This window comes from Nothoprocta perdicaria, unplaced genomic scaffold (genome assembly GCF_003342845.1).
Source record: "Nothoprocta perdicaria isolate Ctin4 unplaced genomic scaffold, notPer1 scaffold_154, whole genome shotgun sequence".
NCBI lineage: Eukaryota > Metazoa > Chordata > Aves > Tinamiformes > Tinamidae > Nothoprocta > Nothoprocta perdicaria.
In genome coordinates this window covers 1871559-1891741 of record NW_020454694.1, presented here as the reverse complement: position 1 = coordinate 1891741, position 20183 = coordinate 1871559, and the positions used below count along the sequence as shown (strand labels likewise).

The 20183-nt window shown below is 38.0% G+C and overlaps 1 protein-coding gene across 2 annotated transcripts in view; it reads right to left on the bottom strand.

Annotated features, from left to right (window-relative positions):
• Positions 1–620: 620 nt before the first annotated feature.
• The window catches only part of PDCD6IP (programmed cell death 6 interacting protein), a 30569-nt gene continuing 11006 nt past the window's right edge, over positions 621–20183 (bottom strand). The window contains exons 5-18 of one of the 2 annotated variants that reach the window (XM_026034993.1): positions 19580–19733; positions 17504–17604; positions 15366–15497; positions 14510–14732; positions 13711–13834; positions 12854–13031; positions 12313–12424; positions 11267–11436; positions 10274–10522; positions 8764–8898; positions 8115–8209; positions 5679–5805; positions 5152–5363; positions 621–4458 (exon numbers count right to left, since the gene is read on the bottom strand). In XM_026034993.1, coding sequence (XP_025890778.1) covers positions 4290–4458; positions 5152–5363; positions 5679–5805; positions 8115–8209; positions 8764–8898; positions 10274–10522; positions 11267–11436; positions 12313–12424; positions 12854–13031; positions 13711–13834; positions 14510–14732; positions 15366–15497; positions 17504–17604; positions 19580–19733 — 2181 coding nt within the window. In that variant the 3' untranslated portion in view covers positions 621–4289. The remainder of the gene's footprint in view (positions 4459–5151; positions 5364–5678; positions 5806–8114; positions 8210–8763; positions 8899–10273; positions 10523–11266; positions 11437–12312; positions 12425–12853; positions 13032–13710; positions 13835–14509; positions 14733–15365; positions 15498–17503; positions 17605–19579; positions 19734–20183) is intronic. The other variant, XM_026034994.1, reaches the window with a different exon arrangement.

Here is a 20183-nt window from a genome sequence, read left to right as displayed (position 1 = left end):
TCTGCTTTGACAAATATTGGTCAACCCTTTCAGACTTGAGAGCTGATTTTTTTTTTCTTTACAACCCAGTTAACTTAAATTGGGGGACAGATTCCTCCATAGAGTTCGGGGAAAAAAAAAAAAAAAAACTTTATTCTTTTAAAAATCATGATTTGCTTTTCATGCCTACCATCACAGCCATCAGGTAACTTAATGGTAGAACAAAACCACTGAAATACAGTTATTTTGGTCAGTAAATTTTAATAACACAAGGGAACTGGATGCAAAATCAAAGTCAAGATTAGAATTAACACAAGTCAAACTCTTGCCAATGAAGGTCGTGATGGTTCAAAATATGAGTCCCAAACAGAACATGGACCTGAATATAAAGCAGATTCCAGCTATTTTAACAGAATACATGAGACAAAGCATCCAGAATGGATTTTTAAAATATTTAAATAAAATCAGAAATTTWGCAGGGTTAAAACTGTTACAACTGTTATGAAAATGATGCCATTTTTAAATAATAAAACAGGAGCATAAATTAATCCAAGAGTCATGATAATTCCAGAAATCTGGCAGCCAGCTGAAATGACAATAAAAAGCCCTAGCTACACTGAATTTTTCCCCATATGCACTAYATAAATAAGCAGTTTTGGATTACTTTGCAGTAATAATTTTGCAAAACCCACAATTTTTAAAATATTAACTAAAGAGGCCTCAAAAATTTAGATAGTCTTATTCAATAGTGTTATACAGCCAGAATTTAAAATGGCAACCACTCTGCCTAGCCTAGTTTAGTGATGTACCAAGGTAACAGAAACATGCTATGCTCTGAAATTCAAGTCAATTTAGAATGGGACATGCACAAAAAGCCATGCACAAGCACCTCATTCAACTAATGGAAAGTGCTTTTGTTTTTGTTGTTCTTTTTTAAAGAATCTGGGTACTTTTTCCAACTAACTAGCAATTGATGAAATTGTTTCAGAAAGTACAGGTCCAAATACTGCCTCAACATACTTGGAAAAACTAACAGAGTACTTATCTGCACAATTTGGACAAAATTATGCTGATCGGAAGAGTTTTTATAACCTATTTTGGGAATGAAACTTCATTAGCTAGCAATGGATAAAATTGGTAAAAAAAATGGTGCTCAGAAGAGATAACTTTTCACATTATCTGGAGCCCCATTTATAAATAAAAAATGGAAAGAAATTGAACTGAGGAAAGACCTATTGTCCTTGAAGAGTTCAGGGTTTCTGAACTACCATCTATTTCTCATAATCTGTAATAGTTGGTTTCATAAGAGTTTGTTTCATGAAAGTTGGAAAAAAAAAAAAAAAAGGCAAAACTAAACATTTAAGCCTCAGCATGGACGTCAAAGCAGACTTCTGTCCCTGGACTAAGTGCAATAAATGCTGTAGTATCTAGTCTCTTGAAAAATCAACTCTTCAGGGTGCTCTCAGGCCCCCTTTATCCTCTGTGGCAAGTTTTCAGTGCCCTTACCCCCTTGCCCAGCTTAACTGTGGTGCTGTTAGTCACATGAAAACCAGCCTAAGAAGTTTGTGACATTAAACTCCAACACAAAACTTACGCAGGCAGAAGGACATCACTATTTCCCCTTGTATAATCTAAGAAAAATGCCCTCCACTAAGTCAGAGCATATATACAACTACCAGAATATAAATGTGGCTGCTGTTAGAGGGCAGCAGCTGTACAGTGAAGCAACTGCATCTGTACAGCCTCATGGTAGCGGGTACACTAAGTGCATTCACCACAGAGCAACTTACTTGGGGGGGTCCGTAACACRTTTCCATCCAAAGCAGCCCTTGTCTGAGGCCACAGTACTGAAGAGAGAAGTCATGGAATCAGGTTTTCTAACTGATTTTTTTAATAAACTATAGAAGAACAGGTTAACATTTCAACCGAAGTCATGACAGCTTCATGCTTAAATGTAGATACAAACATATCTCTGGATTTTTCTGTTCTCTTTTTTAGAAAAGAAGTCAAAAAAAGTCATGAGAAAGCTGGATGTAATACACAGATTTCTATACACATTCAAATAGTAAAATAAGCAGTAATGTAACTGCAAAATACTTTAAACCACTATTTCAGATCTATGAAATTTTAATAGGAATTTTCAATTCCAGTAATTTTTATGCTGAACAAGTTACATTTTTATGCCGCATTTAAACAAGTTTTATAGACTGAGCCTAGACTCAAACTTGCCAACATAATATACCCCAAAACATAAAGGCCCTAAGGTAGCAAAAATTAGAATTTAGGAGACTGCATTAGCACTTGCTCACATTGAAGCAACAGAGTTAGTTGGAAGTCTCCTGTTTTTCCAGTTAAGAGGAAGATCATGTTCRGATTCATGGTTCAAAACAACTATCTAACTTGTGTTCATTGTCCTTGCTTGTTACATATATTATCATTATTAGGGAAAAATAGGGGAAAGGGTTCCTGTCCCTTCCCATTTAGACATGTTTATAAAGAAATGCAAGGCACCTAATCCTYGAGCACTGTTCTATCTACGTTCCTCTATTTCATCCTGTATCCACATCACCAAGCTTCTGCAGAGTTAAAAGATATGCTTGGAACTGGACTTTGACATTTTATGTTTCTATCATCAGTGTCACTTGCTTTTCACCATTTTTATCTGTATTATCTCCAGGGCTGGAGAAGTACTTGACAAAAGGTAGTCTTCACAAAGTCATAGGAGTGATGGCTTAGAGCAATGAGAAAATGAGATCAAAAGAAGGAGCTCATACAGATACACATGCTGCTCGCTTGAAGTGGAAAAGCCTAACAAGATCCAGTGAATTTTCCACTCAGATGCTACAGTAACTGCCACCCTCTAAACCCCTATATTAAAATATATCTTGTTATCTTGATCAGGCACTTACACAGAGAAGGGGAAAAAAATGGCATTTAACACACACATTTTGATGGCTATTCTGTAAGACCAGAATATCTTGTGTAGAACAACTGGGAGCACAAAGGAACCTACTCTACAGAACCAGATAAGTCATGTAAAGGGCTAAAGGAATACAGAGTCCTTCACTAGACAAACATGTAGAAAAATGACAGAAAGATGTTTAGCAAATATTTGGTTGAAGCTATTAGCCACAAGCTTGCCTTCTTCACTATCTAATAAAAAATATAGTGCAAGGTTACTCATTGCTTGAGAAGATGGATCTAAAAGTAAATCTCCAACATTTAAGTTACAAGATGATCTTTTTTTCCACCAAAAACAAACAAACCAAAAACCTTCACTGGTAAGAAGGTCCCTGAGGGGAATGTATTATGTTTTGAGCTCATTTCGAGGGAAAATGAATCATTTAAAAACAATCTGAAAAGATCCAGCAATCACTAGTTTCCCTATTTTGAACAATTACAGATTTTCTAAGCTTTTTTTGTTTTCTCCAGGAAAAAAACAAGTTATATCTACCAGTCACTGGTCCCATGAGAACACACAGTAAATGGCTTGATCTTGTCTTTAAGCAGTATTCTGGAGTTTAAACTGTTCATTAAAAAGAGTAATGAAAATCTTTTAGTCCAATACACTTCAAAGTTACAAGACAACTCTACCCACAAGACAACCTCATCTAGCAATATTTAAAAGGCTTATTACAAACTCTGTCACAAATACAAACTCTGTCACAATCACACCAGGTTTGAAGGAAAGACATGAAAATTCAGTCGTAAGGTTAAGCGTTTGAGAAATTACATATATGTTACGGCCAACTGCAAGTCAACAGAAAAAGGTAAAAAAAGACAAAAAAAAATCTCATGGCAAATGAGAATGCAAGGTGTTTAAAGTGTTCTTATATGTAATTTATTTTTTTACTTATGATTTACAAGGCGTTGATTATTAGACAAAATAGCATATCTTAACTAACCTCAGGAGAAAAAAAAAAGATAAAATATAGAAGGAAATGATATATAGTTTCATAGAATATATCACACCCAGTGCACGCACCAGTTCAGCTTTTCTTATCAGATCCCAAAAGTTATTTATAGGATTTCTGCAAAGAAATATTTTGGTCTAGTCAAAAGACAGTGTACAGTTTGAGACCACTGACTTAGGCTCTAATTTTGACTCTAAGTCTGCACTGCTGCAGTAGATCCTCCAAAGTTTGTAGTGTAATCAAAAGCTGATCTAAGCATTTTTGAGCAGTTAACAATAGACAGGAGTTAAGGACTGCAAACAGTTCAGTATGATACATTAACTGGAGCTAAAGTTCTAGTATGCTTATTGCAATTTTTTCCCAATTTTTAACAAGCCAAGTTTGTTTGCAAACACACTATTGCTGGGGATAATAAGGCTGTTGAGGAAAAGGGTATCCAGGTTGTTGAGGTCCTGGGTATGGAGGTTGTCCTGGGGTTTGATACACTGGTGAAGGTGTATATGGCAGACTATACTGGTTATACATGTATGGATTATAGCCCATTGGCATTGGCATCTGGCAATACCTGCATGAATTAAAAAAAAAAAAAAATTAGTACCCAAACACTGATGTTAATTATTTGCAAAAACAGATAATTCATTAATAGACACAAAAAGACACATAATGACCACATTATAAAAAATGTGCTAACTTTCACAGATCAACGAGGAAAAATGCTATACTGCATGGACATGCAGACAGAGGGTATAGGAGAGCAACTAGCTGGAACTAGAAGGACTGGAACAGTTCCCCTATGTTTAGAATTACTGTGCATATTATCAGCTTTTGAGCCTGCTGCTGAGAGAGACAGCAGCTGCTTCCAGCTCCTTGTGATCATTCGGGAAAGATGGGGAAAAAGAGGTAAGCTGCTCAAGTGGAAGCTTTTTGTGTTTTTCCTTGCCTCTAACATCATAGGAAGATTTGGAAAATGACATAGAGCAACATACATCAGATAAGCAATGCCAAATGGCTATGCAAGGACTGCCAACAGTCTATAAATCAAGGCTAGAAGAACTGTAGTCCCTTCTCCTTCCCCCTTAAAAAACACAAATGGCCCAACAGGACTTAGGTGGCTAAAACTGAAAAACCACCATGCCTCGAGAGCCCAGAACACATCCACGACTGTTACAATAACCCACTTAAATACGTCACACGCCACACAGGGCGCGCCCCTGCACTAGGAGACGCCCCGCGGGTACAGGGTGCTCGCGCGGCTCACCCTGGGTAGCCGGGGTAGGTGGGGTAGGGAGGGCCCTGGGGCTGCGAGGGCGCCGGGCCTGCGGCGGGCGCGCTGGCTGCCGGGGCAGCCGGAGCAACTGGAGCCACTGGAGCGGCAGGAGCAGCGGCAGGGGCTGCCGGTGCAGAGGAGGGGCTGCTGGCTGCAGAAATCACAGGCGGTGGTGGCCGTGCTGGTGGCTGTGGTTTAGTCCCCTAGGAAGAGAAGACAAATTAGGCGAGAGCTTCTGCAGAGCTTCTGTGTTTACATGCATACGCTAACCCAAGCTCACTAGAATGCAGCAAGTCTTCCTTTTCAAATCTCCAAGCTATGAACTTACACTGTGGAGTTATCCACACTGTATGACACATCCCCAGGCAACGGTTTTGAGCTTCACCCTCCGTTTCACTTAAACACYTTCCTAAACCCAGCATTACGCTAAGGAGCGATATACACAAGCTAGAACTCGATGCAAACGCTGCAGCAGAGAGGACGTGCCCGCGCCCGGCGGCCCCGCAGCTCGTATTTACCACCATGGTCCTGGGCGCCGGCGTGGGCGCTGCGGCGGGCTTGGCACCCGCGCCCGGCGCCGCCTGGTACGGAGGCACCGCRATCGAGGGAGCGCTCGGCTCCCGCGCAATGCTCTGCTGCAGATCTCTGCAGAACAAACACACACACYGTTTAGTATTTTTACACATAGGGTAGAAGTTTTTCTGTTATACATTTCAGTAACACAAGTTTTAGAAAAAGGAAATGAAAGACTAAGTTTAATACTTAAAACACAATCAATACGTCCGCTCACACTAACTTTGGAGTCCAACTGACTTTCATCAGAGAAACCATCTTCTAGCCAGTCCCTCTACTAACTGCTGCAGGTGTTTGCTAACAACGTCTCTCCTGTCCTCCAGCTCAATACTAGGTACAGGTCACAGAAAAAGAACTTTAGGAACAGAAATTAAGAACCTAATGGCTCAAGGCTAAGCAAAAGGATAAAAGAAGACTTAATTAATTTTGTCATGTAAAGAAATGTTAAGATATAGAAGATAAGTAATTCTGTATGGCCTATAGATCACTACAGCTATTACAGATATATTCCATGTACCTAGCAAACTAATTCCCTCTTGTTCTGTTAGTTTGACCTAATATATGACATTATAGACTATCTACCTCCACCTCCAAGAGAGGAATGCAGGGACAAAAATGAGCATGTCTCAGCATAGCAGCTTTCAGATTTTCTGTTGTGTCACCTCCACTRGAATTACTAATGGCAGCTACAGCAAGATACACGGAGGCTTTGGTGCAACGTTCTACCTTCTAATTTCACAGTCACTATTTGATTAAACTCCTAGGAAGCAGTTGCAAACGCAGAGGCACTCAGTATATTTTTCGAAAGAGGAGATAAAGTCTGACATTTGAGATTGGGCATTTYAGGAAACATTTTTAATTTATCAAAGAGCTTCACACAAAAATGTAATAGATATGATACACAGAAAGTACACAGTACACAGAAAGTACACAGAAAGTTACAACTAGAACTTCACCACTTCTAAGGAACTTTGTAAAAAATAATAAATAAATAAAAATTCCAAGTAAATCAAGTAAACTATCCCTGCAATTCCCCTGAAGCATCTCCAGGAAAGACTAGTGGGGAAAGGAACAACTGCTGAAAAATTATACCACGAAGCAGATGAAAAAAAAGGCAAAAGAGTAAATACTTCAGTCATTCTACTTAAAACTATGAGTTGAGCTTACAGAAAGGTGTACTTGGTAGACATATGTCTCAGATCTGATCGTTTCACCTAACTTGCTAAGAGTTTCTTGTTGGGAACACTTAATATATGTAACAATCAATGGTTATCAAGGCAAAATTCAGCTGAATGTTTATCAGCAGTGAACTTGCAGCAACACTTAACGGTGGCAAATTTGGGAAGTGAGATATTCAGACCAAAGTCTTTGTTAAGCATCCTACACCTTCCAAGCTGCATGAAGGTAAAGAGAGGCAGATGCATTGTATATAGTTGCCAAAAATTCATTTCAAAGCACAATTCCAAATAAATAGAGCAGTTCGACAAAGGATACAAATTTTAAAAAGTTAAGATTTGGGGGCTGAGCATTTGCTTCTTGACATAGGGCATGCAAAGGACAACTGAAGCTTAACCAACTACAATCTGAATAACAAGTAGCCCTTCTGAAAGGCTGTGTGCAAGAGCGAGACTGATTAAAGGATAAGTCTTTATGTATCTGAAACTTTTTTTTTTTTATTTTAAAGAATCAATACATTTCCTTATACATTTTTAAGTTGAGAGTCCTAAAAACTATCAACAAAAAATATCACTCCATGATGTTTTCAGCATATTACCCTGGCCTCCAGCCTGAACACATCTGGGGAGCAGCAGCAACCTAATACTATTTGCCCTTCACAGAAAGGACAAAAATGACTTCCCCCTGCTTCAGTAGCCTAAGCAATTCACATAATTGAAACAATAATAWATTAGACGAGATCAGAAGACTGCAGTTTTAAGGGTTTCTTTTCCCTGCTGGGGACATGGGAAGCAATCATATGCAATTATATGTTGAAGCATTTTTCTGACTAGTGAAATCAAAATAAAAGCAAGAAGAAAGTAGAAGAAACCAGAAGTTCCTCAAAGCAAAATGACTCAAAGTTACCAGACATATGCTAAGAAGAACCAAGGGTAAAATTTTAAGATGGAAAAAAAATATTCAGGCCAAACTGAACTGGTATATGGGAATAGCAAAATAAATAAGTAAAAAATTCTCCCTGGAGTCTTATTCTCTTAAATACTAATACTGCATTTGAAGGTAAGGAACATATGTGTATTCTTCCCTTCCCATTTCATCAAGTAATAATAAAACTGTCCACAGGTCCTCAGGTATGATTTTTTGGCAGATACTTAACATTTGCTAAATGTTAATAAGTAACATTTAATAAAACACCAGATTCTTACTTAAGCAGTTCATCTCTTTCGGTCTTGCGAGCAAAGACGATGTCACTGCATTTGTTTTGGAATTTCAGAAGAATTTCTGTCAGTTCATTGTAGAACTAATGAAGAAAAAAATTGGAGTGTTCAGACAATATTTTCAGACTACAGACTAGCATACTTAYACATATGGACCTAGTTACAAGCATTATACTATTTTACTGGTCTGTCARTAAACTAGCTCAAGTGCTCAACACAGAAACGAGTCATTTTCACAAACCCAGGTCAAGAAAAGTCAGCTAAATAAAACTTTCYTGATCACTCCTCATGTATGCAGTAAAACAATATAAAACTTTTTTTWAAGGTGACCAAATACTATGGTAGAACAGATGAAAAAATACCTTTATAAGAAGCTGAATCTGTGCAGTTCTGCACTAGTTACTCAGCTGTTACCCCTTTCTTATTTTAACATAAACCAACGTTCAGAAAAGCTTACTAATAAGACAGGAACAGAAAAATGTTTCATGGCTGTCAACACAATCAGAATATTCAAGYAGCTCACTGCCAATAGTAAAAKCCACCAGAAYGTSCCTTTCATCTWGCATGTCTGCAAAATTCACATCTCAGCGTGGAAAGAAAAAAAAAAAATCTTCCCATTTCTTTCTTATTACTTTACCTTTGTGCCTTCTTTTAAATTGGCAACAAGTTCCACGAAGTTGTCGTTTGCTACAGCTAAGTTCTTCAAAACTTCTTCCCTTAAATTAGATTCATTGTTCGACTGCTTCACCTTGGCGAACTCCTGATGCGCGCTCTTAAAAGGAGGAAGGGRAAAAATGAGCAATGAAAATCGTGCAGCTTAGTTCCCTATGCAACTCAGAGTCTAAGGAGTTGTCTTCTCTCCTTCTCCTCCCTTCTATTCCTTCTTCCCAGACACACAGGCTGTACTTTCTGATACGTGCTAATTACCCAGCGCTGCGGCTATTTGAGAGCTACACGTAATTAGCTGATCCCTACTGCCAGGCATTAACACACATTGGCTGTTCTGGTCGGCCTCCRGCTCATTTCCAAGATCATACTGCAGACTGTGGTTCAGAGAAGATACTAATTAGGGTCCCTCTGCTCTACTACCCTCCATTGAAGCTCATAAAATACTGAGAATTGGTATTTTAAAGAACTCTGGTTTTTAAAGAACCAAATCTGGTTGACGTCAGCCGGCTATTAAGAGGACAGGCAAGGGGAAAACTGGCAGAAAAATCATGGCACACATCTCACTTGCTTTGAAAACTAGACTTAAAAGGCTACTTCAGCTGCTAGAAGCGGCCAAATGTGAATTCCAAGATACTCAAACATCAAAGAAATACACRGCAAGACTTAAAGAGTACAGACAGGAAGATAACTCTGAAATTAAAGTTCTTGATTAACAGAGGCCCCGTGGTCATTTAGAAACATTTCCTCCTTTTTTGAAAAAGTTTCTTACTGATATTCTTGCAGGTATAAGCTACAGTTAAAAGTTATTAATAATCTCACACAGAGCTAGCCTGATCATGACTCAAGCCACCTGTCTTCGCCATCATAACTCAGGTACCTGTTTTAGTGCTGTGGCAATTTAAAATATTTATAACCACATGTGAGAAAATTCCCWATATTTACTTTAATGATTTTGCAATGTAAGTCGGTATATTGACCATCTTGACAGACACTGCAAATCAAACGTCTCCTAACCTGAAATCAGGAGTGTTAGAAAATGTACTCGAGAGACCCCAAACATCTTCTGGCAGGCAGTAATGGCAAGTCTCTTTTGTTACCCCAGGAAGAAATGTATCAAAATGGGATAAGAAAACCAAAACAAAAGCAAAACAGAACTTCTTACACAAAGGAAGCTTCTTTAAAGGGCAAAGGCACCTGCTAAAATGTACTGAGACAGTCAGAGAATTTACATCAGAGCTCTGRAATAGCCTGCTAAAATGCACATTTCTTTTTAACAAAGGGAAAAATAAAATAATAAACAACACTCTCTCTCTCTCAGTAATCAGAGGACTAAACATGTCGAACATGTAAACATTTTCTATGACAGAGTCACGAGCAAGACAGAGTAGGAAGCAGATTTCTACAGCATTGGGAACGTACAGGAATTCTTGCCACTAGGTTTAAGAGTAAGGGMGACATATAAAGACACTCTGTGGTACCTGAATATTTTTCAGAAGCTCTTCCTGCTTCTTGAGGGAGTCTTGCACTTTCTGTGTATARCTTCCATAAATTCTGTCTAACTCGGTCACAGAAATAGCTTCCTCATTTATAGCACCATCCTGTGCAAGGGCGGCCAGGAATTTGCTTGTCATGTCAAAGTTCACTGACTTCAGGTCATTTTCAAGTTGTTCTCTCTCCTTCTTAACCTCATCCAGATTGGCTAACAAAGACCTTAGGACATTAACAACCTAGGCAATACAAATTTCAAAACAAGTTAATATGTCTCGGTGAATTCCTACAAACTCTAAAATAGATTTCATTACTTATTTTCCACCCTTTCCACTCTTCACAATGCTGAAATGCCTACACAAGCCCACATAACACAGGTTGCTATAGTCTTCTCTGAAGAGTCRACTTCACTAATAACATAGAAGTACTACAAAAATATATATAACTTTTTTTTTTCAAGAAAGATCAGATGGAAAATGTTACTGGAACACACATCAACAAAAATCTGACCCCAAAACATACTAAATTCAAATCATTCCTATCAGCCAAATAATCATATTGATAYTGGTGAGCCTTGACTTCTGGGCTAACACTTTCAAATATGAGGCATTATTTTCCATAATGCCCATATTGCCTCAAAAAACCTCAGCACCACCTGAACTACCCTACATAAAAGAAGTTATTAAGGATTGCTCCTTTTGCAATGTCAACCAGTCCCACTGTACCTAGCAACTGAACTTGCTTACACGACATGTTACTAAATAAATTCTAGCAGATACAAAAACAAAACAAAATCCCCAGAACTCCCCCAAACCACCCCAAAAAGCACTTTGTTTTCCAACTAAGTTAATTACCACCTGTCTCAGCAGTGCCCGAAACAGGAGCAGCTAAGGGTCAGTGCCCATACCAGGCCACCAAGAACTCTACWTCGTTAAACTGGCTACCATTTCCCCTGGAAACAGAGCGCCCTCTCCGGGCCTTGCCTCGCTTCCTTGTAGTGTTTTGGCTGGGTTGGCAGAGGGAATGGCTGCGTTGAGCTCCGGCTCTGGCTTGCACAGAAGCGCAATCGTGTCCCGGTGAGACTGGTAGCGCTCTTTAACCAGCCCGTCCGCATGCACCGCCTTATTCAAAATATTATGGAAATTGGCTCCCTCTGGCAAGAGGAAAGAAAGGAACTCGCATTATTTCCAAGCTAGTTTTAGCCAAGCCTTACACCAARACAAATTTTCATGCTTTTCAATCTTTCTGCACGTCTACAGGTTTCTACGAGGCCTGTACCTTATTGTTATGAACACGTAAAACTTTTAAATTTAACTTTTATTTAACATAAACTAAGAATTTTCTAAAGGGGCACACAAAAGTACATTAAAAAACACTGGTGTGAGCTGCTCAGATTTKAAAGCCTGTAACTTTGTGTAAATAGAGACAATGGCATCTATTTGTCATTAGCTTCAAAATTAAGCTGATTAAGCCCACAGTGATGATCATACAGTGATGGCCAGTACTTTGACAAACTACTCAAACACTCAAGCCAAAAACTTCCAGATGAAAAAAAAGAAAAACCTTACACAGTGAATATATGCATAGAAAACACTCAAAATTAAATACACTACTCAATGTACTTAACTTGTAATTTCAACCGCATTCAGAAGAGAAGCCATTATATTCCATATATAATGAAGAGAAGCCATTATATTCTATATATACATATACATGGAATATATACACATATACATACACACACACACACACACACACAAATCTTCCATTATGCATGATTTTTAAAACTTTAGTATGCAGTACTCTCTCTCAGGAGATGCAAAAACAGCTACAAATTTTATGGTATGACCTCCAATCATCTTCAGATAAGACTTATTTCAGTTGGTGCTCCCATTTTGACAAGCTGTCTCCTAAATTGGGATTCATCTCTCTGGAAATGATATTAGAGCRCTGAAACCCACTTTAATTTACAGAACAACAAACAATTCTAGAGCATCCCAGAATCCAAGAGATGAAAAATGAGATTTACCTGCCCTTAAGGGCTTATAGAGTTCACTGGACGGCGTTCTCTGCCAGCGTTCTTTGAATTTTGTTTTCAGGTCATTGTCTGTAGTTTCTTCTTCATCTAATAATCTTAATGACTACAAGAGTTAAAATGTTACAAGCATTACAATCTTTCTTAAACCCAGATTTAATATAAACCATTAGAAGCACTTTTTTTTTTAAGGAAATACAAAGAATACTACTTAATTTTTATAAATTTAAATTTGCAATTCAAAAATGTAAGGAAAAATTCTCCCCCCAATTTTTTATAACCTTATTTTTCCCCTTTGAACTTAACTTTAAGAACAAAACAACTCTAAGGAAAAACCTTTATGTGACAGCACAATTTTCACATACAAAGACATAACATTTAAATAGCATGCTTTTAAAACCATTATTAAAATTTGCACGTATTTTGGACATTTGCATGCTTTTTTATTGCCATTTAGAGAGACCAAACTAGATATTTTTTTGTTTCTGTTGCTGTTTTTAAAGAATATTTCAGTGTTAGTTGTTGGCGCGCTTACTTCATCTAAGATTTCTCTGTTCCTCTGCAGCAGTTCAGGCAGATCTTTGATGAGCTGATCAATAGTTTGAACTCCTCCCTGTTCAATCACAGACTTAGACTTGTTTAAAATAGACTGCGGAACACTGTCACCAGACACATCTTCAATAGCAGCAGGAAGGTTGAGGGAAGCCAGCACGCTGAAAAGCCACCACAAGTCATTTGTAGAGATGGTTCTAACCATTCTATCCAGCACATTACATTGTTACCCAAACTAACACTCATACCAATTCAACTCCAGGAATAAAGGGAAACAGCAAATAATATATTCTTGAATAGAATTTACAAACTGAAGATTAAATTTAGCCTAGAATGTAGTTTTGAAAGTAAACAAGCCYTACACAGTCCCTTCTGCATTTTAGCACTTAATAAAAATGTAGTGTCTACCAGTTGACTGGTAGATAAATAATCATCTGCCTTCAGTTACATGTTCACCATGTTCACCTCTAAGTTTCATATAAAATCGTACTATAAAAAAAAATGAAAGCCAAGAGAAATAGCACTTATTGAGTCACTAGTTCAATCACGCTGACTGCTGAAATCTGAAAATCTCTCTTGGCAAATGGCACCGGAACTTCCTCTGGGCAAGTGTCAGATACAACTGAATAAAGACTGAAGAAAAMCATGTGTTCTTAATATGCATTCAGTCTTAATGTCTACAGACTAGTAGTTCTAAGCACCTCTGCTAGGGCTCAAGTATGCCACTCCAGCACACAATAACAATTTATTTCTACTGCTATCCAGGTGTCTAAAGGCTGCAGGTAGCTTTGGTAGTTCCACAAAATCCCCCTGATCAAGTTAAGCTGCTGCAGTACTTACCCATTTGCCAGATTTGTGGCTTCTCTCATTTGAGCTATTAGCCTATTTACTAGATCTGCCCTTCTTTGGTTATAAACACTCACGGACTGCTGAACTTCCAATGGAACCATCTTCTCAAACAGGTCTGCAATTCAAATAACACGAACAAGTTGCACTATGAAGGACACAGCAAAGACTTTCACAGCTCTTTAGTGCGGTTTTTCTACAGAGATTAATCTGAACAGTTTAGGATACTCCTTCAGTCTAAGACTGAAAGCAAAGTAGAAATAACTGAACAGATTATAGTGAAAAGAACTGCAGGATTACAAAGCAAGTTTCCCTTAAGGCTTCATTTCTATTTTGCATTTTAAGGAAGAAAAGAAAGGGAAGTGATTTTAAGATATTGTAATTCCCTTGTTCAGCTAATWATCTATAAGATTATCTCAACTTTATGGAAAACAAGCAACCAAGTTAGTCAAATATAATTTGATACTTCTCCCTTGTATTAGTGCTCATTTTGAAAATTTAAGAAAGGTTTTAAGACAGAAAACACAGTAGCAAAAAAATGGGAAAATCTTTACAAGATGCACTTGCAAAAAAAACCCTCACGTACGCTGCACATTTATTTTTAACATGCAGTTTTTTGTTCGGTACTTTTGCCATCAAGTAGTAAAACAATAAACTAGAAAGACATGTTTTTTTTTTTTTGTTTTTGTTTTTTTTTTTTTTTAAATCAAACACACTGCTGTAAGCTTAGTGCTCTCCACAAGTTCACACCAGCACCTTGGCTGGCCATGGGTGCGCCAGCCGCTTGCCTTACCCGTGAATTTCTGGCTGAGGGGAACGACGACGGGAGTCGACTTCACGAGGCTGGCTTTGCCGATGGGCTCCAGGTCTTTCAGGTCAGGGACACGATCGTGGTAAATGAAGTCGTTATCTTTTTTTGCAGCTGTAAGCGCCCGATTGATTTTGTCAACCAGATCCTTAACATTTATATATTCATCGTAACGGGACGCCACTGTTTTTACCAAGTCTGCTGCATGCTGAAAAATAAGAATACAGTTAGAACTCAAATATTACTTTTTCTTCCTCTCTTTCATATATATATATATATATATATATATATATATATATATATTTGGGAATAGAAGAGTTTCCCAGGCACCCATCCACACAACTTTTAACATTAAAACACAATTGATACTATTTTTCCTTATGTAAGAAAATATTCTTCTCCTCATTTAAAGTAACAAAAACAGAAAAGCAAAATTTATTAATTAAAATAGTTCATCCAACAGCAGTGAGCAATCAACAGGTTGATCCCACCAAAGGTTCAAAGGACTCCCTCACATCCTAATAACTGATAATGGGTTAGAGGCAAAAACATTTCAAAAAACCTCAATCACAAAAAAATGCCAGCATCTTGTTTTCATGTTTTTAACAGAGCAAGCAGCAGTTGTGCTTCACTGTCACAAAAGTTACAAAGACACATACTGTCCTCGCAGCTGCAAATAACTGATTTATATAACAACTATACTCTGAGCTTTTAAAGTATTTTTCACTCAGTTATCTGAATATAACAACTCTGAGTTAACTTTTTAAAAGAGGATTTGAAGTTTTCCCATATTTTAGGTGCAGGAAGAGGAGGGGGGAGAAGAAACACACAAATTACCCACCTGTAACCTCCCAATTTCTTCACCAAATTTCTTCTGCTGTTTTGCCAGGATGGATTGATGGTATTCTGCATTGGCCTGCATAATGCAGTGCTTTGCAGCCAGAACAGGAAACACCTCCTGGAAATAAAAATACTGACCAGGGAAAGTCCAACCACAAAAACCACCACAGACAACACGGGATGCAGGAAGAAAAAGGAAGAACAGGAAATTAGAATCACCCAATTAATAGTTTAGATTGGTTAAAACATTAAATGTAAATGTCAGATCATGTGACTTTGCACGGCTTGAATCCAGTGGCTTTTTTTAATTTGCTGTTTCAAAATTCTTACAACGGCCATTATCTCAGATGAACGACAATTTACACTCAAGCCATGAAGTCACAACATTTACTTTACAAAGATTAGCACGCATGCATATATTAGAAAGGACAGCTACAAGAACAGACCCAAGTATTCGCAAGACAAAGTGTTCTTAAAAGAAGAGAAGGAAAAGGAGGGAAAAAAAAATTGAAGACATCACAAGTCCTACAGAGAAAGTACTTCCAAAGTTAAGGAAAAAGGAGCAAACAAAGAGAACCAATCAATACTGAGACAAAAACTAATTAAAAAGATATTTTTTAAAAGATTTTATATATAAATGCACTTATCTTCACAGAAGTACCAATCAAGACATGAAGAAAACATTATACTGAAGCCCACAGCATAGGCATGGTCTTTGATCAAGGATTTGGCCTTAGAGTCTTATGCCTTAAACTAAGGAAAAGCACTGGAAAAGCAGAGCGAAGTTTTAAAGACCCGAGGACAGAAACCCCTGCTTCTTCACACTTGTGCAACCTTGATGCCCACAGGGATGCAAAAGAGGGGACCAGTTTGAGAGCTGCCTGGGGGGCTTTACTACTGGGACCCGACACACAAAATAAACTATTTCCCACTCCTAGASATGTGATGGCTCTCAGAGCCTGTGCTAATTCAAACCACCAGCAAATCTACTGTTTTCTTTCAAGCAATATAGTAAACTGACAGTTGATAAGCAGAAAATGGTTTAAAACCATCCACAACAAAACAAAGCAATGGCTTTGCTGTACCTCATCATCTCTCAGGGAACAATTACTACCTAGGAATGAGATCAGCCCAACCTGTACAGCAATACAGAGTGCGTGAAAGGAAACACACACAATGAGGAATCTGTCAAAGATGCAAGCAAGCAAAACTCTAAATTTACTCTGCAAATGATTTGTTTATACACACACACACAAATATATGTATACATATATACACATATATACATATACACACATATATACATGTATATATGTGTATACACATATACACATATATGTGTATACATATATGTGTATGTGTGCGTGTATGTATGTGTGGGCGTATCTGTGATTGGTCTACAGGACCATTTGTTTATTATTTTAAACAAAAAATGCATACTAATTTTAGTTGAACACAGTTAATACAGTCTGCCTCGCAGGCTCAGTTTTAAAATAATCCTTATATTCTCTATATTGAAAGWGGGGAAATGTCTTTCTGCAGCTTCCAATATCAACAATAACAAAATGACTGTCAAGCCTGAACTGAGCTACTTAATTTTTCTTTTTTCCTGGGGTGTGGTGGGAGTATCAAATAGAGGAAAAGAGAAAAACAAACAGAAGGAGATAAGACACACCGACTTCCAGTTATGTTTTTCATTAACAGGCTGGTGGATCAATAACACTGCATTCATGCTTTCACCAAGATAGCAAATTTCACATCCAATCTTTGATACTAAAAGCCATTTAAGCCCCATTAGAAAATGTTAGAAATATTTAGTAAGGCATTAAATAAGAAAGTATCCCTAAACACTACYATAAGCATTCCAAGCTAACTTTAAATGAAGTAAAAACGTTTCATGTGAGAAGATATTACCTACTAAAAGGAAAAGAAAAATCTTAAAAAAAAAAAAAAATGCCACTATTTCCTTCTCAGATTCTTAACAGTTTTTCCAAATACTGGTTCACTTCCCCTGGATGTGACAATGCCAGTGACTTCTCTTGAAGATATCATCTTAAGCACATTTCACCACGTACACAGTAAACGCCAGCTATTCACAGTCAYAGCAAGTCTCAGGCTATTTCCATAAGGGCTACTAACCTTGGGCAAAGTATCTTTATATTGACATTGTTTGTAAGCGTCACCATAATAATCTGCTGCTTGATTAGCTAGTTTAGCTATAATACCATCTTTCATTTTATCTGGTGGGGAAAAGAGAAGAACAATGATGATTAGCATTAGTTTTTACAAATCAACATGTAGATTATTTCAACCTAAAGCAGCAACAATAGCATTCTAAATATGCAGTTTTGCATTATAGCTTAGGGGCGTGCGCCCCTAATGCGCCCATTTTTCCGTTCTCAGCATCAAACCACAGTTTGCAGATTTTTCACTTTAATYATGAAGTTGCAGGTTCAGTCAGCTTTAAGAGAACCCTCCTGGCAMCTGTGCATTTTTGCAGTACTGAGGATGAAGTTTCCCCTCACACCAAGGGCAGGCTACAAATCAAAGCAGCAGTCCCACTCTCCCCTTGGCAATGTGTTCYCAGCCCCCCTCTCAGGCTGGCAAGGGCATTTGTACAGCCAGGATCAAAATATTTGGCTGAAGTCAGGCAACAAAATTCTATATAGAAGTTAATTTTCAGTAAAATCCCTACTCCAGATCAGTCTCTGGACTCCCAGAAATTTGCATGGTAAAGGTGGAGAGAAAGGACTGTTCCTTTCCACAGCAGCCCACATCTTGGTGAGCTCGTAAGCACTCTCCCCAGCTCCCTATCTGAGCAGTACGTGACTGGCAGCAGCAGGATTCTTGGCCTGATGCTATTCCTGAAGCCAAAGCTGTTAAGAGAGGAATGTACTGCATCTATCTTTATCTCCCTTTATAATCACCTCCGGTCTGCACCAGCAATTCAGCCCTGCAAGAGCGGGCAGGCAGCATAAATGTCAAACCCGCCCCCCSAAACGACTGCCTTGTCAGACAAGTGTCCTTCGATCCAGCAATTTTCATGGGCTGCCAGATTGATAAGCATCAATGCTGGGCGAGGAAAAGGACTGCTGAGTGCACCTATCCACAGAAGAAAAGTCCCAAGATCCCCAAAAGGCTGCTCGTCCTAGCCCATGCACACCCCTACAACAATTTAGGCAAGAGCCACAATGCTTAGCATTAGAGTTCTCCAGTGTAAATGCATTTAACATATGCCAGAAGCAGAAAAACTAATCCAGGAGCTAAAACGTGATCTATCCACTTAATGTTTTTATTTATTTTTTTTAGTACATCTCCTTCCAGTGCATTAAATAGTTAATGAAACAGGACTAAGTTCTTCCTAACCCTACTTAGTGTGTGGTAGTTGCATTTCCTTCATGCAGCATGGGTTCTGTGAAGCTATGAAAAATACTGCCACTGTACTAAGGTTCAATCAGCAGAAAAAAGAAACATTCAAGACTCATTTGTCCATGTGGAGAGTTAGGGGTAGGTCTTTCACCATTACAGGTTTGAATTTTTACTCACATCTCTTTAAAAATGGTATAGCTACAACGTAATTCTATGGATGGAACAGTGGACGCTTGCAGCCTTAAAGACACCTTTAAAGAAAACATTAAGATTTGAGAATGGAAGAAGAGTTGATCTGTAGTCCTACAGTGGAGCAGGATTAGACCCAGGTTTTTTTGGCCAAACTCTCATGATTTACAAAGGTAAATAAATTCCATTCCATCAGAAACATCATGATCAGCTGGTATGGCTGTTAAACAGACTCCCCCAGTTTACAGCAGTATTTTATTGTTGAGATGCTATCCAAGAAATAACTTCCCAGACTGATGAGGAAGGGAGTAAAGGTGAATTCCCAATGTACCATGTACATTCCTAGTGGATTCCATTCTGCTGAGTGAACATGCCTTGTGGTCTCAAAGAAGAAAGAAATTGGAATTTAATAAAATCCTCTGTAAACTAAAGACAAATCAGAAGACAGGACAATTGTCATAATAAGTGAACATTAAATAAATACTGCTTTTGTTGTTGTTGTTATTGCTTTAAATGACCTGCACTTAAAGAACAGTAAAGGTAAAAAGGAAGTTTTGAAAGGCCTTCTGAAAGCTCCTGGTAACTTAAAATGCTTGTAACCTTTTGTATAAGTTCTAATGAAAATATAAAACATGCAAGAGGAAAATTGAGATCTACCTCTTGTCGCTTTCAAGAAAAACACTTCTTGAGCTTGAGCCAACATAATAAGGCTGAGAGTTCCAACTGTGTCTGGAGAGATGTCCACGGTGGGTTCTCGATTCAGTGCCGACAAGACGGTGTCTTTAATGTGCTGGAAAGCGCCACTTGCAAACTAAAGAAAAGAAAAATATCATCCTTCAGGTTCCTAAGCAGATTTTTTCCTCTTTAAACTACAATAGCATTCCCAAAAAAAAAAAAAAAAAAAAGGCTGCTTTTGTAGACTCTTTAAGCATGAAAAACAATTTCTTGTGACTTCTTCCTGAAAATATCTACATTGAAAACATCTTTTTTTTTTTTTTTAAATAAGACTGACTATAACTATAGGCATGTTGGCTACATCTGAAGGCATGAAAGGAAAAAGGATGATTTAACATGTTCTATCAAGACAAATGAAAGAGATAATTACTGTATAACATGACAAGATCCAAATTAGCTAAAATCCATTAAATCTTAAGACCCCTGTGGCTGGCTACCAGAAGCTTAGGGGGAAAGAAAAACAATTTGTCATGGAATTAAATCCTGTAAGCACATAATTGTGAATAAATACTAGATAGTAAGCCAA